At 35.3% G+C, this 22,033-nt stretch overlaps 1 protein-coding gene across 6 annotated transcripts in view; it reads right to left on the bottom strand.

Moving 5' to 3' along the window:
* The window catches only part of ANKRD12 (ankyrin repeat domain 12), a 68,581-nt gene that overhangs the window by 28,339 nt on the left and 18,209 nt on the right, over window positions 1-22,033 (bottom strand). For 3 of the 6 annotated variants that reach the window (XR_012630089.1, XM_074878323.1, XM_074878326.1), the window contains 4 exons: window positions 19,911-20,048; window positions 11,669-11,816; window positions 2,025-2,171; window positions 88-288 (listed from right to left, as the gene is read on the bottom strand). Coding sequence is in view for 5 of the 6 variants with exons in the window: in XM_074878323.1 (XP_074734424.1) it covers window positions 88-288; window positions 2,025-2,171; window positions 11,669-11,816; window positions 19,911-19,997 (583 nt within the window). In the remaining variant the exon portion in view is untranslated. Of the gene's footprint in view, window positions 1-87; window positions 289-2,024; window positions 2,172-6,668; window positions 6,713-11,668; window positions 11,817-14,395; window positions 14,465-19,910; window positions 20,049-22,033 lie in introns of those variants that run through there. The other 3 variants (XM_074878338.1, XM_074878349.1, XM_074878359.1) reach the window with 3 other exon arrangements.

The raw sequence follows: 22,033 nt of genomic DNA on the forward strand, positions 1-22,033 counted from the left end.
AATAAAAACATGATTTGAAATTAAATCACTGACAACTTCAGCAGTTACATTTGATTTGTACAGTTTAGAGAACATGTATCAACTTACCTGCAAAATCTTTTACATTCACATTTGCACCTAAACTGATTAGCTCCTTAACCTGTTTAACATCCCCTCGAATTGCTGCCATATGTAGAGGAGTTTCCCCTCGTTCATTTCTTTTGTTAACTTTGTCTTTTTGTCTTGAAGAGGAGCTTGAAGTTTTCTTTTGTGTTGGCGTTGTTTGTAAAGGATGATTTAAGGTGGAATCTACAACACAAGTTTTTTAATGGTCACCAAGTTATTTAACACTATTTTTACTTCATCTCATTTTAACAAATGTATTCAAAGACTACAGTTATCATTGAATAGTTATAGTTAAATGAAGGATGCATTTGACACTTCACATGTACCAACATAATGCCTATCTGCAACGTGCAAAAGGGTGTTTTGCACAATGTCACTATTTTTAAAGTGGGTTTCAACGACATATTAAGTCTATCCAAAATACAAGGTTCACATACTCTGGTATAAATTCTGCTGAAACAATACAAAGCATCACTGTGCTGATCAGTAACGACACTGCTTCTCTGTCCTCCAGCACACTTCCGCTGTATTTTTATGTAGCTGGATGTCAGTTTAAGGAATTACTTGTGCATTGTACTCCCTGCACCTTCTCAGTTGTGCCACCACAAATGTTTTTGGGTGGACTGGACAGTAAACTACTATTACTAAATTTTCTCAGTATTTTCTCAAAACTAAGGGGAGCCATAAAGCCAGATTTACACAAAAGGAGAAACTGCAGTAAGACAGCATGTATTGTATTCTTCTGGTAGTCTTTGGTTACAGGGAGTCAGTTAAAATATCATCTTCTGTAATTAAAGTTATTAACATATTTGACAGAATATATGCTTCTGACAAAAGAGTGCTTTATGAATATAAATATATACTGAAATAATAGAATTCTAGCTAAAATATTTTCCTTCAAACATTATTCTATTGAATAGTGCCTATTAATTAAAAGTGAAATCCCTAACCAAAGCAGTCTTGTTCTATTTCAGTAACAGTTTAAATAAAAGTATGCAATAGTTCAGGCAATGTTTGTAGAGGTTTGATGGAAAGAAGAGAACCTAGAAGTTCCAACTTCTGCAACTCTTATAATTTGCCACAGAGAGCTAAAGCGTATCAGTCTGCAGTTTCCATCTTCATAATTCCTTGAGTTTAATCTCTCAAGCAACTGAGAACAACATATCCATGGGCTAGGGACTCAAAGGTTTTCATATATGGGGTAGACTTCCCTGGCCAGAGAGACTAAAGAATATCCTTTTTACCCCACAAACTATTCCAAAGTCTGAGGAGCTTTTTAAAGATACCTACTCTTGCCATTAAATTGGCTTGCCTTTCTCTACATAGATTTTGTTTTAAACATAGCAGGATATGTAACGGGCACCAAATTCTTAAGGAAATGTAGCCACTCACTTTTAAACGCCAAATTTGTAAAAACATTACATGGGTAGAACATAGACATACATAAAGACTTTTAAAATACAACTGAATCAAGGTAAGTTTGAGGTTCTGAATTAAAAACAAGGTGTTTCCCCACTCCCACTAAATCCTATGGAGATGAATGATCCCGTTTCCTTCTAAATTAAAATCCTGCTCCAAGTGGAAGCAATGAGACAGCAGTTAAACTTCATGAAAAACAGAGAGTACTTCAGGTTTTAATTAATGCATATGGAACAGTGTTTGAGAGGCAAAAATAATCAAAGGAAGAAAAGAGATTTTCAGGTTTTACAGATATCATAATGCAAAGCTTTGCACATAAATACAGAAGGTCAAGAATTTTTCAGCAGATGTCTCGTCAATGCACAATAGAATTACGAATAATTTTAAAAAATTTCAATAAAAAAGCAAGGATTGTTGAAAACCAGCAGGGTTCAGAATACCGTTATTAGAACAGAATTAAACCAGCAGGAGGAAGAAAACTGTTAACTTCGTAAGATCACCTGGACTGTTGTCTCTTGCTGTCATCTGCATGAGAAGTGCCATCTGTTTGCGCTCTGACAGAGGATAACCAAAAAGAATGCTAACTGGTGTTGATTTCTTATTTCCAGCATCCTTCTTCATTTTCTTTTTTTCCGGACCTTCCTTCTCTGGAAATATTAACATTTAAAAACTCAAACTGCTGTTCTATTAGAACATTTTTCTAGAAATAAAACAGCTTTTTAAGGTATGTGAACTGGTGATTGGTGGCAGGTGATGAAAACCAGAAATTGCATCTCTAATTTGCTGCATTTGCATTAGTTTTGGTTACCTGTTCTAATCAGGATAATAAGCTACTGAGTTAAAGCACTTAAAGCTATAAGGAGGATCACTAAGAATTTCTAAAAGATGAAAAACCTGTTTCCCAGCAGGAAGACTATATATGTCACAACTTTAATTTTCAGAGAATCAAGTCAGGCTCTTAAAAAATTTTGTAAGATCAGCTAGTCAACTTTCAGCCTTGAATACGGGTCTGAGACTGTGCTCTACTCCACTTCTCTCTGGACACCATGTTAAAAATTAGAAAAGACTTTTTAATACTGGTATTTGTTAGGTAATTGGATAAAAGATTGTGTGTCTCAAACACATCCTGTTACTTCACCTTAGAGCAATTTCTTCTCCAAAATTCATATCCTTCAAAAACATACACCTATTTTATATACATAACTTATTTCCTTTTATGAATATTTATGGTAGTTGTTTAATATTTCATGTCCAAGTTTTAAACCAGGAGCTAAAATTACACATCTAAATAAACAGACCATTTCTAAAGCTGCTCAGTACCTACAAACTCCCACAGATCTTCAGACTGGTTAAATGTGTTCTGAAATCAGACAACTTTTTAATACCTAATGGATTTCAAAACTAGAATTTTATTTGTGTAATTTGGAAACTTTGGTCCATGTCTTCTATTCTTTTCAAAAGTTCTTCCTTCATTTTTCTGTATAAAGGTCTCCTAAACCAAAACACAGGCATTTAGATTAAAGTATGATAGAAAACAACTGATTTGTGATTAAGTAATTTCAACTAAATCACTTTTAACTGGAGCAGTATTTAACCATCATAACATCAAACAAGTACAAACTTTCAATGCATAAAATTTCTTTCGATACAACTGTTTTCCACATATCTCCCTACCTGGTCATTATTGTTTAACTGTATTTTCTAGACACATTATTAATTTGCATTTATGTGTAGTGAAGACCGTTCATCTTCTGTAATTATCTCATCTTTCCAGGCAACTGCTCTTTTTCTGTCTTAACAAATTCAACATTCTATATTTTGTAAGCAGCTTATATTACTTGCGTGTTAGATCTATAATCTCTTTTCTTCAGAGCCCCTAAGATTACTGCTTGGATGTAAAAGATGGCTTAAGGAACCTTAGTCACATATATGGTGACTTGGAATTAAAATTTTTTGAAAGAATTAAAAAATTTTCCAACCACCAACATCAAGAAGGAATGGTCTGAAGAGTAACAGATTCAATCAACAAAAATGACATCTCCAAACTCTGAGCAGATAATTCCCTTCGTTCTCTCCTTAAAAGCCCATGTTCAGTATTAGCTTTTCCAGAGACCCTGCTCACTCTACTGCAACCTCTCCTTTTGGAAGCTTCCCTACCAACCACATTCCCTTTAAGCAGCCAGTCAGGACTCTGAACCCTACAGTCACGAGTAAACCCAACTCACCCTCCAGGCTGGACTACTGACCACAAAGACAGGGACAGAATTCAGTAAGGATGTCTATTGCCTACTTTCTCCTCTGTGGCTGGCTGATGTGCTAACACCCACACAGCAAGCAAGAACATGAAACAAAGCCGAGATCTAAAAATTACAATGTGGAATATGTAATAAATTAAAGGGGGCAGAGGGGAAAGATGTTGGACTGATTAATCATACTCGGCCATACTAGTATGCTAGAATTTGGCTGGGAATTGGTTGAGGCTTGGTTGGGGTTGTTACTATTAGTTAAATAAACCTGGTTGCCACACTGACCTTTTTAATTCTTTCTGTAATAAGTTATTTCATCTTATTCTTACTGTGACTAACTACCATCTGATGAGGCACTGTTCATCCGCTTTTAGTTCATCTTAGTATTTTGGGCCATACTAAAAAAAAGAGTGGAAATGCAACTGAGCTACAGTCAAGGTTGGGGAAGAATTGTATTTTTATTACTGTCCGTATGATTATACTGGTCTCCCAGTTTCCCTTCCTAAATCTCAACCTTAAAACACCTGTATGAAAACTTCATTAAAAAAAAAAATTTGTTATCTTCAAGAGCAGAAAATCTTAAAACAGAAGACTCCACTGAGGCAAACTTCACTAACCTACTGCAGACAGCCAAAAATTAATAAAAATTACAAATTAGAAGCTTAAGTTCCTTTGAGGTTCCTAACCACGTACCATTCCCTTTTTCATTAAGCCCAAACTGACTCTTTTTGCTTTAGATTTTTTCCACTTCTGCCTTAGGCCCCCTCTGTGGTCCTCCTTGTGTCATTCATTTCCTCTCAACTCATCTTCTGCCTTCCTACCCTTCTCTAAATCCCATCTTCTAGGTTTGATTACATACACAGACTCTAGTAACACAATGCTGTAGAGGCACAGGAAGGCACATAATTAGTGCACATTTTGAATTCCATAATGACCAAATAAGAAATACATGATTTTACAGACTAAACAATTATGAGCAAGACTATTTTAAGAATGGAAAGCTACAGACCTATGTACATATTAAAAAAACCCTACAAATGTATCATCATGTTTAAAAAGGAAACAAGATCCCTTTTACAGAGTAATTGATGAGATTTTTTTCTGAACTACATTCATTTCATACTGCTGAATATCTAAAAATTCATTCAATATCCAAATCAACACTACTGTTCTATTGGTAGAATGTCTGCATAGGAAAATTTAAATAAAACCTAAAATGAAATTGTACTTTCCCATTTTCACTGCAAATATGCTGTTCTCTCTCCAAGGATAATGTACATCGTACCCTTCATTGACTAATTTACTATTTCCATCAAAACAACACATTTCAGTTTGTCTGGCATGATCTACTGTTTCTTAGCTTGTGTTATTTACTGCTCCTGATTCTTTTCTTGAAAAACACATTCATTTCCATTCTGAATTATTCCTTACAATTTTATAGCTATACTCAGTTTGAGAAAATAATACATCAAAATAAGTGAAATAAATTTTTTGGTGATCTAGCTTTTACCTTTTTACTATACTGTGTACTTTTCCAGGTATTTTTATCTGGTGGGTTTTAGGTTTGTTTGGGGTTTTTTAAAAATAATTTTGTTAGCAAAGCCTACTAAGTAAATGAGTTTGTTGCCATCTCACGTTTAGTATTGTCAAATCACACAAAGATCCTCCCCTATATATTCCAATGAATTCCAGTGGTGGGGCAAGTTATTCTTCTATTATTCTTTATTAACACTGTGTTTGCAAAGCATTTCTAGAGCTTACCAATTAAAAGTACCAAGAAAGAATACAACTGCTCTCACCAAGTTATACTGTAATATGCCCTTAGCACACAAAAAAAGGACACAATTTTATTAAAACTTATGTGAGACTTCATATGTGTTTTCAGTAAATCTAAACAGTTCAATACAAAAAATTAATATGATCAACAACAAACTAAAAAAAAAAGTCTCAGAACTAAAGCAGGTGCATCTGATAATCCATTTACTGGAGCATGTCCTGTAAGAGGCTATTGCTCTTCCCCAACAAGATCTCACGCATATGCCCTGGTTCTGAATGTACAAGTACAGGACAAAAGGGCCAGAAAGAAGCAAAAGGAAGGGAGTAGTGCACGTAGAAGAGAAATTTTTATACACGAAAAAATAAATAAATAACAAAATCAGATTGTAAAAACTTTTTTTTTTTTTTTAAATCCAAGGAAAACAACAATGCAACTATCGATAAAGAAGCTACACAAATCGACAGAAAAATTCTTATAAATTACTGGGAACCCCCATTATGCTTATTGCAGAATATACTGTAAGCTTTGTTTTCACTGCTCCAAGAATATCATCACACAGTACACTATATTTAGCAGGAGAAGACCAACTTCAGAACTTTAACTTTTTAGCTATTCTTTATCTTGTGGTAACAGAAAAGTTTTCACAGCTGTGTACTTGATGTTTATACAATTTGAACAGTTACAACGTCCCTAATAGAGGAATAATATCAGTTTAAGAAATTAAGTTTAGGTAGAATTTAATGTATAAAATTGACTGTTAAAGTCATTTAGGTTTCGGAGTTTTTGTAGATTTTAAGCATCTTCTTTTCAAAGTCTATGGAATACAACTACCTTCTTTTACATTCACTTATCACTTTTTGGTGTTCTTTAGCAGTTAGAAATAGAACATCAGGGAATTTCTTATTTGTTACTAAGAACATAAAAATCAAAACTCTTCAAGTGCCTTCACATTCAATTATCTATTAAATAACCTTCATAATATACATCCAAATCTATCAGGACAAAATTCCGTTTAAGATTTTCCTTTTGCAATGTAAGCTTTTCACCTAACACTTTAAAAAAAGGATTTAAAAATAGCTGAGTTATGTGAAACAGTGATTTAGGTGCATTTGAGCACTTACTTGTAGGAGAGCTTCATGAAATTCACTCACAGTACTTAAACGTACTGAAATGAGAAACATCAGTCATTAGCGATTATTTTAGGAGAATTTATGCATCACAGATTATGTCCCAAGGCACTCAATAACGTAACTTTTTTTTTTTTGATAAATTGTGAATTCCCAATCAAGTAATTTCTAAATGTTTTAGGAAAATAAACTATTAAATAATGTAACGTGTGGATTTCTCAAAACAAACCATGCCAAACTAACAGAATATTCCATTTGGTAAAATAATCACTTTAGTGGATAAAGGAAATAAAGCAAAAAGACCAAATTCAAACATCAGGGCTTATGATAGTCTGGTTTCATGCAAAACTCCTATCATAGTGCAAATTGTAAGGAATACCAGGATTAAGAAATAGGACCACGCAAAGCTAAAATACAAACTGCTTGAACTAAATGCTTCTAAGCAAGTTGTAAGATGGAGTGATATACAACAAAAGACTAATATACTTATTACTAACCACTGTAGCAGACAGGTCAAGACCATCAATACTGCATATGATGAAGTTAAGAGAGACAGAGTTATTAAGATGTGTGTGGATGTAGCAATGTGACTGAAGTTAAAGAGAAGTACACCATGATCGACTGCTGCTTCCTATCCCCAAAGAGAAAGATTAGAATGTGATGAAGAGACAAATCATCACAGTATACTCACAGTATACTATACACCGTAGAGCTATCAAGGTACTATTGCAATACCCAATTAATTAAGTGTATGGCATATTTATTTAACCAAACACACAAACAAAACCACCTCCACTTTCCTGCCTCTAGTCCAAACAACAGTTAAAGAAACTTGTAATAGTTGAACAATAACTCCAGACCCAGCAAGCAAGTGTGTAAACAGCAATAGCTCCACTAACCTCTTGTAACTATGGGAAGCACAAGTATAGAAATTATGTTACTATGATGTACACATACAACAAAAAGAGGTCAGTTGTTTCATTCTTCTGGATGCTAAAAGAAATATGACTGTGCCATGTTTGGACTTCCAAGACAGGAATTGAAGGGGTCAGAAAACAAAACTGAGATGCTACTACAAACAGAAAATCTGGAGAACAACATTTTCAAGGAAAGATCAACAGATTAGCACATTCAGTGTAACTGTAACTCTCGTTGTTCTTCCTCAATAATCAGCTGTGTAATAAGACTACAAAAAAAAAAAAGGCAAAAAAGCTCCTACATTTATCTTCACAATGAAAAGATTTTTCTGATCTGCAGTTATATTTAATTATTATGAAAAATTCAAATTTATCTCTTCATACTAATAAGGTGCAGAAAGCAAACAAACTTGTCCTTTGCAAAAGCAGCACTTGCCTGTTGTTCTTATTCTGATAACCACATCAGAGGTTGTTTAAAAGTAAATAAAGTAAATTAACAAAATTTAAATAATGCTATTTAAGTAGTCTAAATAAGTGATGGCTTCTCAATCAAATTATGGGTTTGGATTGGGAGTCTTCAAATCAGAGAATTTATTTAAAAAGGTATGAAAAATGCTTCTCCTTCTTCTACCAGTCTTAATCAAAGCTTGCGTGTAGAATCCTTCATAAGATTAAGTTATACTAGAAAATTTGCAGTATAAATAAATTTGACTGCAGTATGTATATATCATATTAGCTTTTTGTGGTTGCTCTGATCAAAGAATGGGGATGTGATAGCAGAGCCCTCAGTTTAGGATAGCAGTCCAAACCAGGACAGTGTAACTAATAGGCACACCCCTGCATTAAAAGAAACTGAGAACAGAATGCTGTTGCTTAAAGACAGGTATTTAGTGCCATTTCAGGTGCTGTTGCTGTCTTGCTGGCCTCTTCAGAAGGCCACAGGTCTCCCGTGACTCACTTTATCTTTCAGCCCTGTGCAGACTTCTCAGCTACTGCAGGCATCTCAACTGGCATTGGCTGACTACTTTCAGGCAACTGTACTTGGTCCTAAACACTATGAAATTATTAAGAAAGTAACCTAAAGGCTAAATCTCAAAATATTTATCACAAATTTATTGCAGCAGTTTCTTAGCCAAAACCACTGATTTAAATCTAAATTTAGATTTAGTCCAAGAGGACTAGAATTGTTCTAGACTCCTACGGGACGTGATGTTTGGTTTCAGTCTTGCCAAAGCTGACTGTGTGTAAAATTTACTTCCTGTATAGTTTTGTAGGAATCAAGTTTAAAAATTATTTCCTAATTAACACAATATTCAGTTTGGCTGTTCATGTTCATTATCACTTACAGTTTCTAGACAACACCTGAACCAAAAAAATCCCCCACCACAGAAAGGAACAACAAGTGGAATTGCAGGGGGCAATTTTTACAAAAATAAAGCAGAAAAGACAAAATCTTAGTTTATGAATGAATACTCTGGAGATAGAACTGAGACAGATCTAATGACGTAAAGCTCTAAAAATTAGGTATTCCCATTCTTTGATTGATTTGCCTTCCTAAACAGGATGAAACCCAATTATCATGGGGTTTCTACTATCAGCTAGCAACCCTAACAAGTATCTTGGAGATAAACCATTTATTAAACTATTAATTAAATCAAATTTTTAATCCTTTTAATGACTTTTCTTGATTTTTATTCACCCAGACACATTTTTAGAAGACTCTAAATCTTTAAAAATATTTGAAAATCAAACTCAATAGTCTTATCTGTTACAGAGAAACTATTCAGCAACGCAGTAAGAACTTTTTGCTATTCTGAACTCTGAAAAAAACGTATTGGAAGGCTATTAAAAATAAACTATGGAGAAAGAATAAAATACACCCTGGAACTGTAATTGACAGTGGGAAGAATGGAGTAGTACCAAATATTTTTTTTCAGAATCTTTTCAATTATGAATTGTATATACAACCTTTGGCCATTCCGCTAAAATACCACTACAGATTTTCACAAAGTATCAGAAGAAAATTGAATTTTTTTTTTTAAAAAAAACACCAGCACTGCTGTCTGATAAGAAGCTTTCCATCACCTTTTCTTTTTCCCCTCTGCCTCTGGTTACACTCTCATCTCCAAAAACTTACTTTCTTCCTTCCCAAGTACCATTTGCCATTCTCTGTCCACAGTTAGCAGGGAGACACTTCCATCAGAGGTAACAGTTTAGTCCAGTGACAGCAAACCTTTGCAATGTGTAATGCCAAGTTTGTGTCAGAAGTAGCACCGCATTTCATGATCACTCATGTCAGTCCTAATCCATGTCAGTGACAAACCTGGCACCAGTGTAAGTGGTTAATTCCCACTGGACTAATCTAATTGGTTAGGTACACAATCAGCATTACAAGAACTGTTTTTTCATCCTAGTAATGCTCCTGCCACTAAAGTTTCTGGAAAGCTTTGGTACCAAGTTCCTCATATGTGAAATGGGGTAGTTGCTCTTACCTCCTTACCTTCAGCAGTCATGAAATGGACAACAAGCTATAATGTTTGCTACACGGTAGTTAAAAACTGTATGCCTTTTATTGTTATATTAAGTATTTCTTGCCCCTACTTGAACTGTTTATTTCATCTCCCTGCTGCAACTTGTAACAAAAAGATTTTGTAGTGTGTACATTGTCTTTTTGTGATTACTCTAGGCATTTAGACATGCAATCTTATTTGTGGCAACTGTGACAGTAGATGCTATAGCAAGAGAAACACAAAAAATTACGTTACCTTACAAGATGCTGTAACAATGAATTATTTAAAGTTGATGGGGGTGGGGAGAGATGACAAAAGATTTTCAACACAGAAAATGTTAGATAAGTGCTAAATATTACTTCTAAATATATTTATTTCCATTATGAAAAATAGTTAGGGTCTGATACCAAGCAATAAAACTAATAAAGCAGATTCTGGGAGCATACTTCTAATTTATACATGGTCTTTTCAAAATCAAGTGGTATCATGAATAGTGTAAGAATCTAGAATTTTGTAGAACCACTGAAAACAGAGATCTAAAGCCAAGAGTACTATTTTGTAATCTATTTCAAGTTTGGATTTCATACCATATTCTCTTTACAGTAACAAAAATATGCATGTAATATCCAGGAGTCAAATCTTCTGCATGAAATCAAAATTTAGAACTATATACCTCAGCTCATGTTGATCTTGCATTTAAATCTAAGCATATTAAGGGAATTACCTCTTTAGTAATAGAAAATATTCAAATGTACAATGAGCAGTGTATAAGAAACTGTAGTACTGAGCCTCTGAGAAATTTGGGCAACATACCTTCGGGTGGCCTTCCAGAGGGCACAGATACTGTTTTGCTATCAACAGAACTACTACTGAACTATGGCATAGATAACTAATTACCTAGACTCAGAGATAGCTGTACTCTTGGAATATATCCAGATCCCTCCATCTTGATTTGAGAAGAGCCATGTTAAGAATGGTATTTTGAAGTCTTGAAATCAGTTTTAATAGAATATGCTTAAATTAGGAAGAACTACCAGCCTGTGCAGAAAAGGTATCCCGAACAGATCACAGGAGCTTAGACTGAAAGAAAGTTTGCTCTCCATGGCTAGTTTAGTTAGTTTCGTAACCTTAGCAACCTTTCCTTTTATATGGAAGACAGTACATCTACCAATCTTTCCCACTCTCCCTCCCCAAAAAAGGCTAGAAAGGCTGACAGCTGTGTCTCAAATCAAGGCACTTACATGTCTTTTCATCAGTTTACTTGTTTAAACAAATGGACTTCTAGAGATGACAATGAAAAGAAAGATTTATTACTAAAATAGAAGCAAAAGAATGAGGTTAGGAAACAACTGGAAAATGTAGATAAACTATGCTGGCATACTAGCTCTTGCTAATGATAGGATGAAAGCCTATCAAGACTGAAATGTAACAATCAGAAGCAAGCAAGCAACTTTTACCCTTTTTTATAGGGGAAAAAATAATCAATATAAAAACATAATATACAATTAATTAAATTAGGATGTATTTTACCAACAAATAATTAATTAAGGAAATAAAAAGGTTCTACCTGTGTCTGAATTGCGATCTTCATTTCTGGATGGACTAATAGTAAAAGGAAGTTTACGTTTCATGGAAGACTTTTCTTTCATCTCCTTCCCCACATCACTCCTATCCACTTTTGGAGTTTTGCTGTAGGATGCAATCTTGTCCTTGCTCTAATATAAATAAAAAGTATACTAAGTAATTTTTGCATAAAGCAGAATAGTCTTATAACGTATATAGACTGAAAAGACTGCTATGTGAGAATGTATGTGCATGCGTGTAAGTATGTGTATTACATAGTTTATTCAAAAAGTTTTAAAGTCACCTTACTAAAAATAATCAATGCCATTTCTTTCTTTTTAAAATTAGACTCGGCTGTGTTATTTCTACTTCCAGATACATCACTGTAGAACTGCTGTTCACTATTAGAGCCTTGATTAATAAGCAAAGGAACAACACAAAATGGACAAGAATTTGCTAAATTTCAACGACTAATCCCAATTTCCTTCCCTGACCATAACATAACAATCACATTAAAAGCACATTAAAAGCCCACACTGCAATTCAGACTGTGAATAGTAACACAGTAACAACAAAAAACCTCTAACAACCCTCCCCTGCCTCCACCCCCACCCTGTAATCCATCCATACACAACTCCCTTTCTATTTCCACAAGAATAATAGCATAGTGTTTCACTTTCTAAAGAAAAATTTACTAAGAACTTGGAAAATTCATGAAAAAACTTTTTAAACTGGTATCAAATTTAGAAAAAATACGTAGAATCTATTCAGAACTTTTAGTTGCATAAATGTGGGATTTGGGGTTTATAAAACATATTTCAGGATAAACAGAGAAAAACATGGATGGGCACAACATTAACTTACATTTGATTGCTTTGGTAATATAGGATGTCACAGTATGTAAAAGATACCAGGTTAGTGAAAAGACCACTTGAAAGAACCCTCTGCAAACCCCAACATTTTGGCCTACCAATATAGATGCAACTATACAGACATAACATTTTCTGTTCATTACATGCTGCAGAAACACATTATCCAGCTATCTTTGCTATCACAACTCCACAGCTTTATATCATTCTCAACAGATGATCAGATGAAACCACTAACAGATTTGTTTTCTAAAGGTAGAATAGGCACATACACTGATTTGCCAATCAGTGAAAAACAAAAGGCTGTTCCTTGGTACTTCTGAAGCAAGAAGTTAAAAGATTTATTCTGATTAGAAGAAAACTAGAAAAACCCAATTAAAGTTACTGTTCTTGAGGGCACCTTTCCTTTTTTTAAAAAACAAACACAGCTAAGAAGAGTATGTTGATTATATCATCTCACCCTCTGAGTTTAAACTGTTGCCAAAAGGGTAGGCAGAAGTCATTACAAAAAGAGCCTGAAAACAAACTCTACAATCTTCAGACAACAAATGTCTGTACCAGGGAAATCATAAAGAAGAGATCAGTCTATGTCAGGAGAACTCCTGAAGTAAAAGGTTGATGCTCCCAGAGAAAACCTAATCTTCCCTCAGTTTGGAAACCTGAAAAAAACCCCCAAGCCCCAAAAAACCAAAACACAGAATAAAATCCCCATACCAAAATCAAAACCAACTCTCCTCCAAAACCCCAAAGGAAACAACAAACACCCCCACCACCCCTGCCTTTTTCTTACAGGCTAGAACAAGAAAATCTAAAAATCTAAAACTCCTTAAGACTCCTCTAAGCCCCTGGGAGATGAAGTGTCTGTGCTATTCCTTCTGAGAGAAGCTAATCAATCTAACACAGCTGATCCTTTGCAAATGCATCTATAAATTGACAAGAGCAGATCCAAACTACATGAGCTCATTCTGATCTCTTCCACTACACACGAGTTTCCCACTTCAGCCTAATCTCAGCAAGAGCTCTCTCATCCCTTGTTCCAAACAATCCATTTATTTCTCATATGTACATATGTAAGTCTCCCACAATATAATAAAGTGGTAATAAAATTTTATTGCTTTCTCTAGAATATTACCTTATGTTAGGTCCTATGCAATAGAAAGGACCAATTAAAAATAATTTAAAAGTCCTAAGCAGGAAACATTGATTTCAACTTGTTCCACAGAAAAAAAGGCACACTTTTCATGGTTGGTAATCCTTAAAAAGAAACACTTTTTTTGATACTAATTAGGTGCTCACAAAGAGACACAAGCTGCTTAAATAATCTGATAGTTTTACATTTATTCTTATTCTTAAATTGTACATATGCATTACGTTAAACATTATGACATGTACTTTTTGATAATCACTGAGTATTAATTTTGTGATGATCTAATTAGGAGAGTTCAAAATGTACACTTTCAGATAAATTAAGATACATTGAAAATGAAAGAACAGGCTATTCTATACACAGAAACCACAAAAATGAGAGTATTTTGTTCCTTGGGTATTGTGGAAATAAACATTTAGCCACCATCAGTGGACTTTCCAACTCAAAAGTTGCAATGAACAGGGTGTTTGAGAAGTCTGCACAAAGTCAACGCTATTTAGTATTTTCAGTGACAATGCTGAAATAGAGATGCAATTAGATATACAGACACCATCACAACTGGGAGAGTGGGAGAAGCAAAGAGCACTGGCAAAGGGAAATTAAAATGACTGGCGAATTTGAAAAACAGTCTAAATACAAAACTGGAAAAGTCAGGATAAAATCAAGGTTCTACAAACTGACTAAAATCATTAAGAGTATAATCACAATACCCCACCTTAAAAGCCAGAAAACAGCCTTCTGGATTCAGCTTCAGCTAAAGGAAGGCAAGAGGAGGTATCAAGCCCTGCAGGTTAGAAGAGGTATTTTGATTTAAAGAGTGAGCATTCACTGTTCCAACTACTCCTGGTCACTGCAACAGCATGGAGATCTCTTTTTCAGGGTCCTAAGCAAGGTTCAAAATTCAGCATGAGTAGGTCTACATGTTAGTTTAATGTGATCCATGGAAGCAACCTAAAACAAGTTGATGTCTTTTATAAAGCAACCTGTAACTTAAAGTATCTGTGGACTTTCTAAAGAGGTTCATTAATCTAAAGTGAAAACTGCTAATCAAAACACTGAAGACATGCTAATGTTCAGATACATAAACTATTGCTGCAAAGAGAAAGGCATTACATAATCTCCATGTTCACTACAGTTACAGAACATTTAATGGCTTCAGACTGCAACAGGAGACAAGCAAAGGTTATTTATCCTTTTAAGTATCTAACTCTATGCCAGTCAGTATAATTAAGTATCAGAATAAACTGCCCAAGGAGACTGGAATTTCCATCAGGCAAGGCTTTAAAGAAAAGGTCTGGCAAACATCTGTCAAGAACAGAGTACAGCTTATTCTACTCTGGGGCAAATGGACGAACTGGATCTGCACGTCTCAACATTTAATGCATGCTTCACTGGAGGATGTAGTAACGAGGAAGAATTTTCTCTGTCAACAAAACCATACTAGTGTGCTATGATGAGGAACACATTTTTAATCTGTTCAGCAGAAACTGTCTCGGAAGGCTAACAAACAGGAGTCTGGACAATTTCTTGATATCCCATTGCAGCTCTATTGTCTGGTACTGCTACAATCAATGACAATACACAAAAGGAGACAACAGAGTGCCATATAATCTAGCAGATGTACTAAGCCCTGGGAGAATAAGCATTCTTTTTCTGCCTATCAAAGATAATTACATACTGAAGCATGTTCTGCATGGTATTAAAATCGCTTTGGGCACTATTGTTGGATTCTTCTAAGAACAGAGTTAATTCTTACAAACCCCAAATGTGTTTCTCCTTTGGACCACATATCTATGATCTACTTCCTGAGTTTCAGTCATGGAAGTTCTCGAGTATAATTAAAATTTCATTATGTTCTTATGTTTATAGAATATCTCACGCAAACACTAAATGTTCTATCTGCCGTACACACTCTTACAATTTTTTAATTTATTTTATGATCCCAAGATGAGGAACTGAAATAAAAATACACATACCTTAAAGCATATATGATATAAACTCAGCTTATTAACAGGAATGTTATTCCTAATGATTTTTTTAAGCTCTCAGAAGACCTGAACACATAGCTGATCCACACAGCTATTTACTGGTTGCTAGAACAGCATAAGCATTAACTTCCACTGGACAAATGTGAAAGATTAAGTCTCATAACAACAGTTACTTTACTACATTCCTCAGTCAACAGCTAAGAGTGCACAACCAGTAAGAGCTAAATATTGTATCAACTATGAAAGGAAAATCAAATCCTGCAAGTGTTTTTATTTTTATCTTAATATATTAACCATTGGAATAGTCTCACCCCATATATTTAGGCCATTACAGGTTTTGTTTTGAGAAGAAGAATGACTATTTTTTTTAGGGAGTGGTGTCTTTCAACATTACTGTTCATTTGTAAGATGCACTGTTTTGTATGAACATTATTTCACATTAGGCCTCCTCTGCCTACAATGCATCTATGAACACATAAGGGAAAACCAATAATTAAACTACCTATCTTCTGTTCATTTACAGTCATAGAGATTAAACTCCACGAGTAGTTCAGAGACATTTCTGCTTCAATAATAAGGTGGACACAGAAACAAGTTAAGAGCAAGTTTACACAGCAACGTGCATAAGTGGTTTGACTGTACTATTCTACAGAAAAAATAAAAAGTCAAAGCTACGCGTAACATACAGTTACTATTAGTTGTACTTAGTTGTACTAAGGACCACTGCAATTATCTGAATGTTGAACACCTCTGGGTCTTTTCATGCTAAAAGACACGGGCATCTCTGATGGCAGTGAATGGACACTCACTGGTCACACGACACTGAGAAAAGTGTGTGGACAAGTGGTATTTTCAATTAATCAAGACACCTCCATATCAAAATGCCACTAAAGCAAAAATTTTATTTTAGCTTCCCTTTCACCTTCAGCATCAGTAATTCCTTACATCAATTACATTAGGTTAACAAATCCATAACTTTTTCATAAAAAGTTCTAATGTTTCAAAGACTATTTTTTTAAATTAATGGTTGCATATATTTACATATTGAGAAAAATCATTATTTGCTTTACAGAAACTTCCACTACTTCCTAAAGCTATATCATTAAAAATTATCACTGTTGATTTGGCCTGCTCAATCTTTACTTCAGTTTTATGTTTTCATATGTACTACAGGTTTACCTTCATGTTTTTTGTTGTTCAAACTCAAATTTTATTCTTACCCTATTGCCTGTTGAATTTCAAATAATTTTCTAGGCTGAATCAAAACGATTGCATTTTGGCAATATTTTGTCTATTTTTTCTAATACGGGGGAAAGACTGCAGATTATTTAAGGGTCAGCTAAAGACTTCTGACAATCTCTTGTCCTTGTGTTAGAGAACAGATCGTGTGACTAAGTGACTAACATTTTAACCATGTATTCAGTCTTTCTCAAAAGCAACCAAACCATATTTATTATGCTAAAAAACTGAATACAGAAATATTAACTGCAACAATTAATTCTGCAATTTTATTTAGGATCTCACATTTTCAATATTACCTATCAGTTTATATCATGCAATCCCCAAACCAAACCGTACTTATTCTCATCTCACATCACAGGTTGTGCTAAGGTGGATAGCAAGCAAGACTGAACATAACAGTGCAAGCAGTTTATCAGCTTACTTTTTGGTATCAATGTAATTAGTCCACCATTGTGATTCCATATCTATGTCCTTGGTCAAACTTACATCTTCCCCTAGACTTGAATTTTCTAAGTAATCCTGCTTCCACTGGCATCTTAATCTCAAATACCAGGCAAGGTAGAATCTGATATTTATCCATATTTCTAATTCCTGCACTGGTGATCAGTCTGAACAACAAACAATTCCTTGTTAGAGCAACCAGCTAAGGACAAACCTTCACCCAAACCAATATGACAATGAAATGGTTTTATGTGACCATTAAAAATGGAATGTTAATTTACTCCTTTCTAAATCAAATCAAGATTTGCCATATTTCCTGGTGGTTAAATAAATGACACCATTCACTTTCCTGGTGGTTAAATAAATGACACCGTTCACTCTTCTGTTTCCTGGAAAAACTTAATCATAATCTTCTTCTTTAATGTTCTCACAACAGAGCTACACATCTCTGTTTCAGAAGATAGTACCTAACTTTGCAGAGATTGCAGGGTATGAGGGTTACATGGCTCAGCAGATGTAACTGCTACTGTTATTAGCAGAGAGGGAGCAGCGTATGGCCACCAGAGGCAGATTACTGGAGAGGAAGGTGTCAAGACAACCAGAAAATACTGAACTGGGCACAGGTGTCACTGATAAGGCAGTTCCTTTGGTAGTGGTTCCAGATTCAACAGCCACCCTGGAAACCACCACCATTTTTCTACAATCGCAGCAAGCAACAGGGAGAGGAGGTGAAGGGGAGTTAGAGGTAGAGAGTAGAGGAGGAAAAGGGGCCTCACAAGTAAACTCTTTATTTTGATTTTTTTTTTTTTAAACTCAGATTGCAGAGCAATTTGTACGTAAAATTCAAAGCCTAGGAAGGAAGGAAGTAATCGGCACAATAAAACTATGACAATCTATTTCTATACACTCAAACCTACAAACAAATGCATTCCAAGCATTTCAAGCCTTATGGTTAGCAAAGAAACAGGGAAAAGGAAAACTTAAAAACTGCTACATTCCAGCAAACCCACTAGTTTTGCTTTGATGAAAGTGAACAAAGATGAAAATCCATTTTAATCTCTTACAGATTTTTAATTTTTTTTAAAAAATATAAACACAAATAAAGCTTTTAAAATTTGACATGTCAGTTTTCCTAGTATGAACAGCTACTGATTATGTCTTCAAGATTCTCCTTGTCAAAAAGTTTTTTTTCAGAAATACTGAAGTGTCAACATAATGAGAGCTAATAAAGCCAGAAAATATTTTTTAGGTTATTTATAAATAAAAAGACAGTTTTTAATACCACTAAATTTCACTGCAATAGCCTTCCGAATATTCTTGCTGCTTGTAGGCCCCACATTCCCTGCCTTATCCAGTACTGAATGACACTTCAATTAACTTGACCATATCCCAAACAAGAACAAAAAAAGGAAAACCCAACAATTTTTCATCCCTTTACTAGTGAGCCAATTTCCTTTCCCCATTTTACTTTGTTATCTTCCTTTTCTTATCTAAGTCGTTCATCACAGCTAGCACAAACAACTACCTTTGTCTCACTTTACTGGGATGCATAAAACAAAATGGGAAGAGACTAAAAAGTCTGAAGTTTTCTACTAATGTTTTTGGAAGACAAACAGTTTCAAGTAGATGCTGGATCTTCTCATCTTTTCCTGGTTTTTTCTCTTCCAGTCTTAAATTCATTCATTAAGTGGTCTTACAGAGAATACAGACTTCACAAAACAGCAAGTATGACCACACACACACAGTGTCTCCTTTTCCAGAGAAGACAGTTTTAAACATCATTTGGGAGATAAATGGATTCTATCTCCTTAGGGCAATATACAACTCATCATTCACAATGCAGAATATTATTCTATCTTCTGTTATTCATTAGTACTACAGATAAATTCGTTGCCTATTGTACAAGTGTACTAGGCAGACAAAACGGAGAACTGGGTTATTTGCAACTTGGCTCCAGAAGTTTGAAAATGATGGGATACTTCACATCTATAAACAAACCACCCTTCAGTATTACTGGAGCTCCCATATTCCTTCATTCTCCAACACTCAAAAATGGATTGTACAATTTTTAAGTGGGCTCCCTTGTACAGAAGTCATTCTTAACCCTTCCGCAGCACTTGGTTTTCAAGTCCTCCTAACAGAGGGAACAAATCTCTGTGCTACAAAGCAATAAAAGAAACTTGTGTTTGCTCATTGGTCTGTGCTCTGTCACAGGCCTTCAGAAATGTTTCATGTGTTTGTTAGAGAGTAAGTCACTGTAAAATTAAATAAAATATGAATCATTGTTCTTGTGAACTGTTCACCAACTTACATCAAATAAACCAAATGCAACCGGCTTCCTTTGGAATTAAGTTGCAAGTTTCAATAAAAGGCATAAATTCTGTTCCCTAGTTTAATTTACAACTAAAGCCATGTAAAACTTCTACTTTTTTTTTCTGCACTCAAGATACCAGCATAGAGATTCATAGATATGTCTTCCTGTTACAGCAACAAAATCGTGATAGAATACATGCTCTTCGTTTCACTGAAATTAAATGGATGTGAATCTAATTTTGTTACCTTTCTTGCAGTTGGTTTTTCCACCATGGTGCTATCACTATCGGAATTTTCAACTTGAACTGTTTTTGTAGACCCAAATTTGGGCATTTTATAGCTGTTTAGCTAGCTGTATCTTGTATCAGTGGGTTCATCGTGTGTCTGAAAAACAAACAGACAAACAACATTATATAAATATACACACTGCAGTGTCATTTCAGGACAAATGTTACTGCAGATGGTAGCAGAGCTGAATAGTACCCCAAGAAAGATGACTAACATGACACCTGACTTCAAGCATCCCACTCATCTGCAGCTCAAACCTTGGGGTGAAAACCCAAAAGGTCTAACATGGCTACTACTGGGGACAGCGTAATCAGAAAATCACCAAGTCAGTTGCTGAACTGCCTCATCCCTTTAACTTACCTCTTTGGCAGACTTAACACTTTCAGGTATTTGATGCCTCATTAGTTCAACATCTCACTTCATTTTATGAGTGATAAGACTAGGAAGATGCACAAGATCATTTCTAGCAATGCCCTTAAGAGAAATTAAGCTTTCTAGCCTAGGAAACTGAAATATTGTCTACCCAGAATACTATGGAAAGATGGTCAAATCTTGGCTATTTGCTACGCTTTCTGCTGGAACAAGAGAGACATGTTAAAGAAAAATCTTCTAAAGCTTAGACGTGGAACCAGAAACCTTAGTTTTCACTGTCTAGCAAATTAATTACATAAGCCATCACTATATATATGTATATAAACCTCTAAGAGCTCTGCGGTGTTTCATCTACGGAGTATACCAAGTGTCATTACAGATTCACATAATGGAAGAGGTCTGACTTGCCTCTTCCACACAATCAAGAGTCACTCTTCTTCTAAGAGTGCCTGAGAAGAAAGGTCATGTGAAAAGTAAAACTGCATTTGACATCACTTTAAAGCTGGTGAAGTTTTATGGGTCTTTTTGAACGGATGTATTGTATTGCAAATATTTATGTGATCACAATTATGCTGGTTTTAGCTGGGATAGAGTTAATTTTCTTCATAGTAAGAATGGGGCTAGTATGGGACTATGTTTTAATTTATGCTGAGAACAGTGTGGATAACACAGGAATGTTTTAGTTACTGCTGACCAGTGCTTATGCAAAGTCAAGGCCTCTTCTGCTCCCTACCCCACATGCGAGTAGGCCGGGGGTGCACAAGAAGTTGTGAGAGGACACAGCCAGGACAGCCGACCCCAACTGACCAAAGGGATATTCCATACCATATGACATCATGCTCAGCATATAAAGCTGGGGGAAGAAGGAGGAAGGGGGGATGTTTAGAGTGATGGCGTTTGTCTTCCCAAGTCACCGTTTTGCATGATGGAGCCCTGCTTTCCTGGAGATGGCTGAACACCTGCCTGTGATGGGAAGCAGTGAATGAATTCCTTGGTTGGCTTTGCTTGCATGCATGGCTTTTGCTTTACCTATTAAACTGTCTTTATCTCAGCCCATGAGTTTTCTCACTTTTACCCTTCTGATTCTCTCCCCCATCTCACTAGGGGGACAGTGAGTAAACAGCTGTGTAGGGCTTAGCTGCTGGCTAGGCCTAAACCATGACAACAGTCTTACTGAATCACATAGTAATTTTAGGTCCCAGCTAGACATCATTTCAGGTAAGGCATTTCTACTGTTGCTTTACAGTTAAGATTTTGGGATCATCACATAGCGAATTTGTTGCTGTTATAGGACCAGGGCCAGTATTTTGGCCAACTGACAACAGAGACTAGTATTTTCTCTTTGGCAGATGGATTAGAGAAAATTGTTTAGCACATCAGACCTGACACACAAAATTTTAATATTCAGAAAAATTTCTACACACCAGCCCACCCCATCCATTCCCCACAAGACCTAAACTATAAGAAACTCCTTTACAGAATACTTAGCTAAGATTAATACCATTGTATACAACAAAAAAACCCCCAAGAACAAAAACAAAACCAAAATCTTTCTTATTCTTCCAGAACAGGAGGGGAAGAAGAAGAGGGGAAGGAAAGTTCAAAATACTTAATCCTAAAGTCAGCAAATTCGGAAATACTGCACTAAGGCCTGCTCTTTTGCTCTTTTCCTCCCTTTCGCCCACACCTGAGTTTTTGTTGTTGTGTTT

This window comes from Strix uralensis, chromosome 1 (assembly GCF_047716275.1).
Source record: "Strix uralensis isolate ZFMK-TIS-50842 chromosome 1, bStrUra1, whole genome shotgun sequence".
In the NCBI taxonomy this organism is placed as follows: Eukaryota; Metazoa; Chordata; class Aves; order Strigiformes; family Strigidae; genus Strix; species Strix uralensis.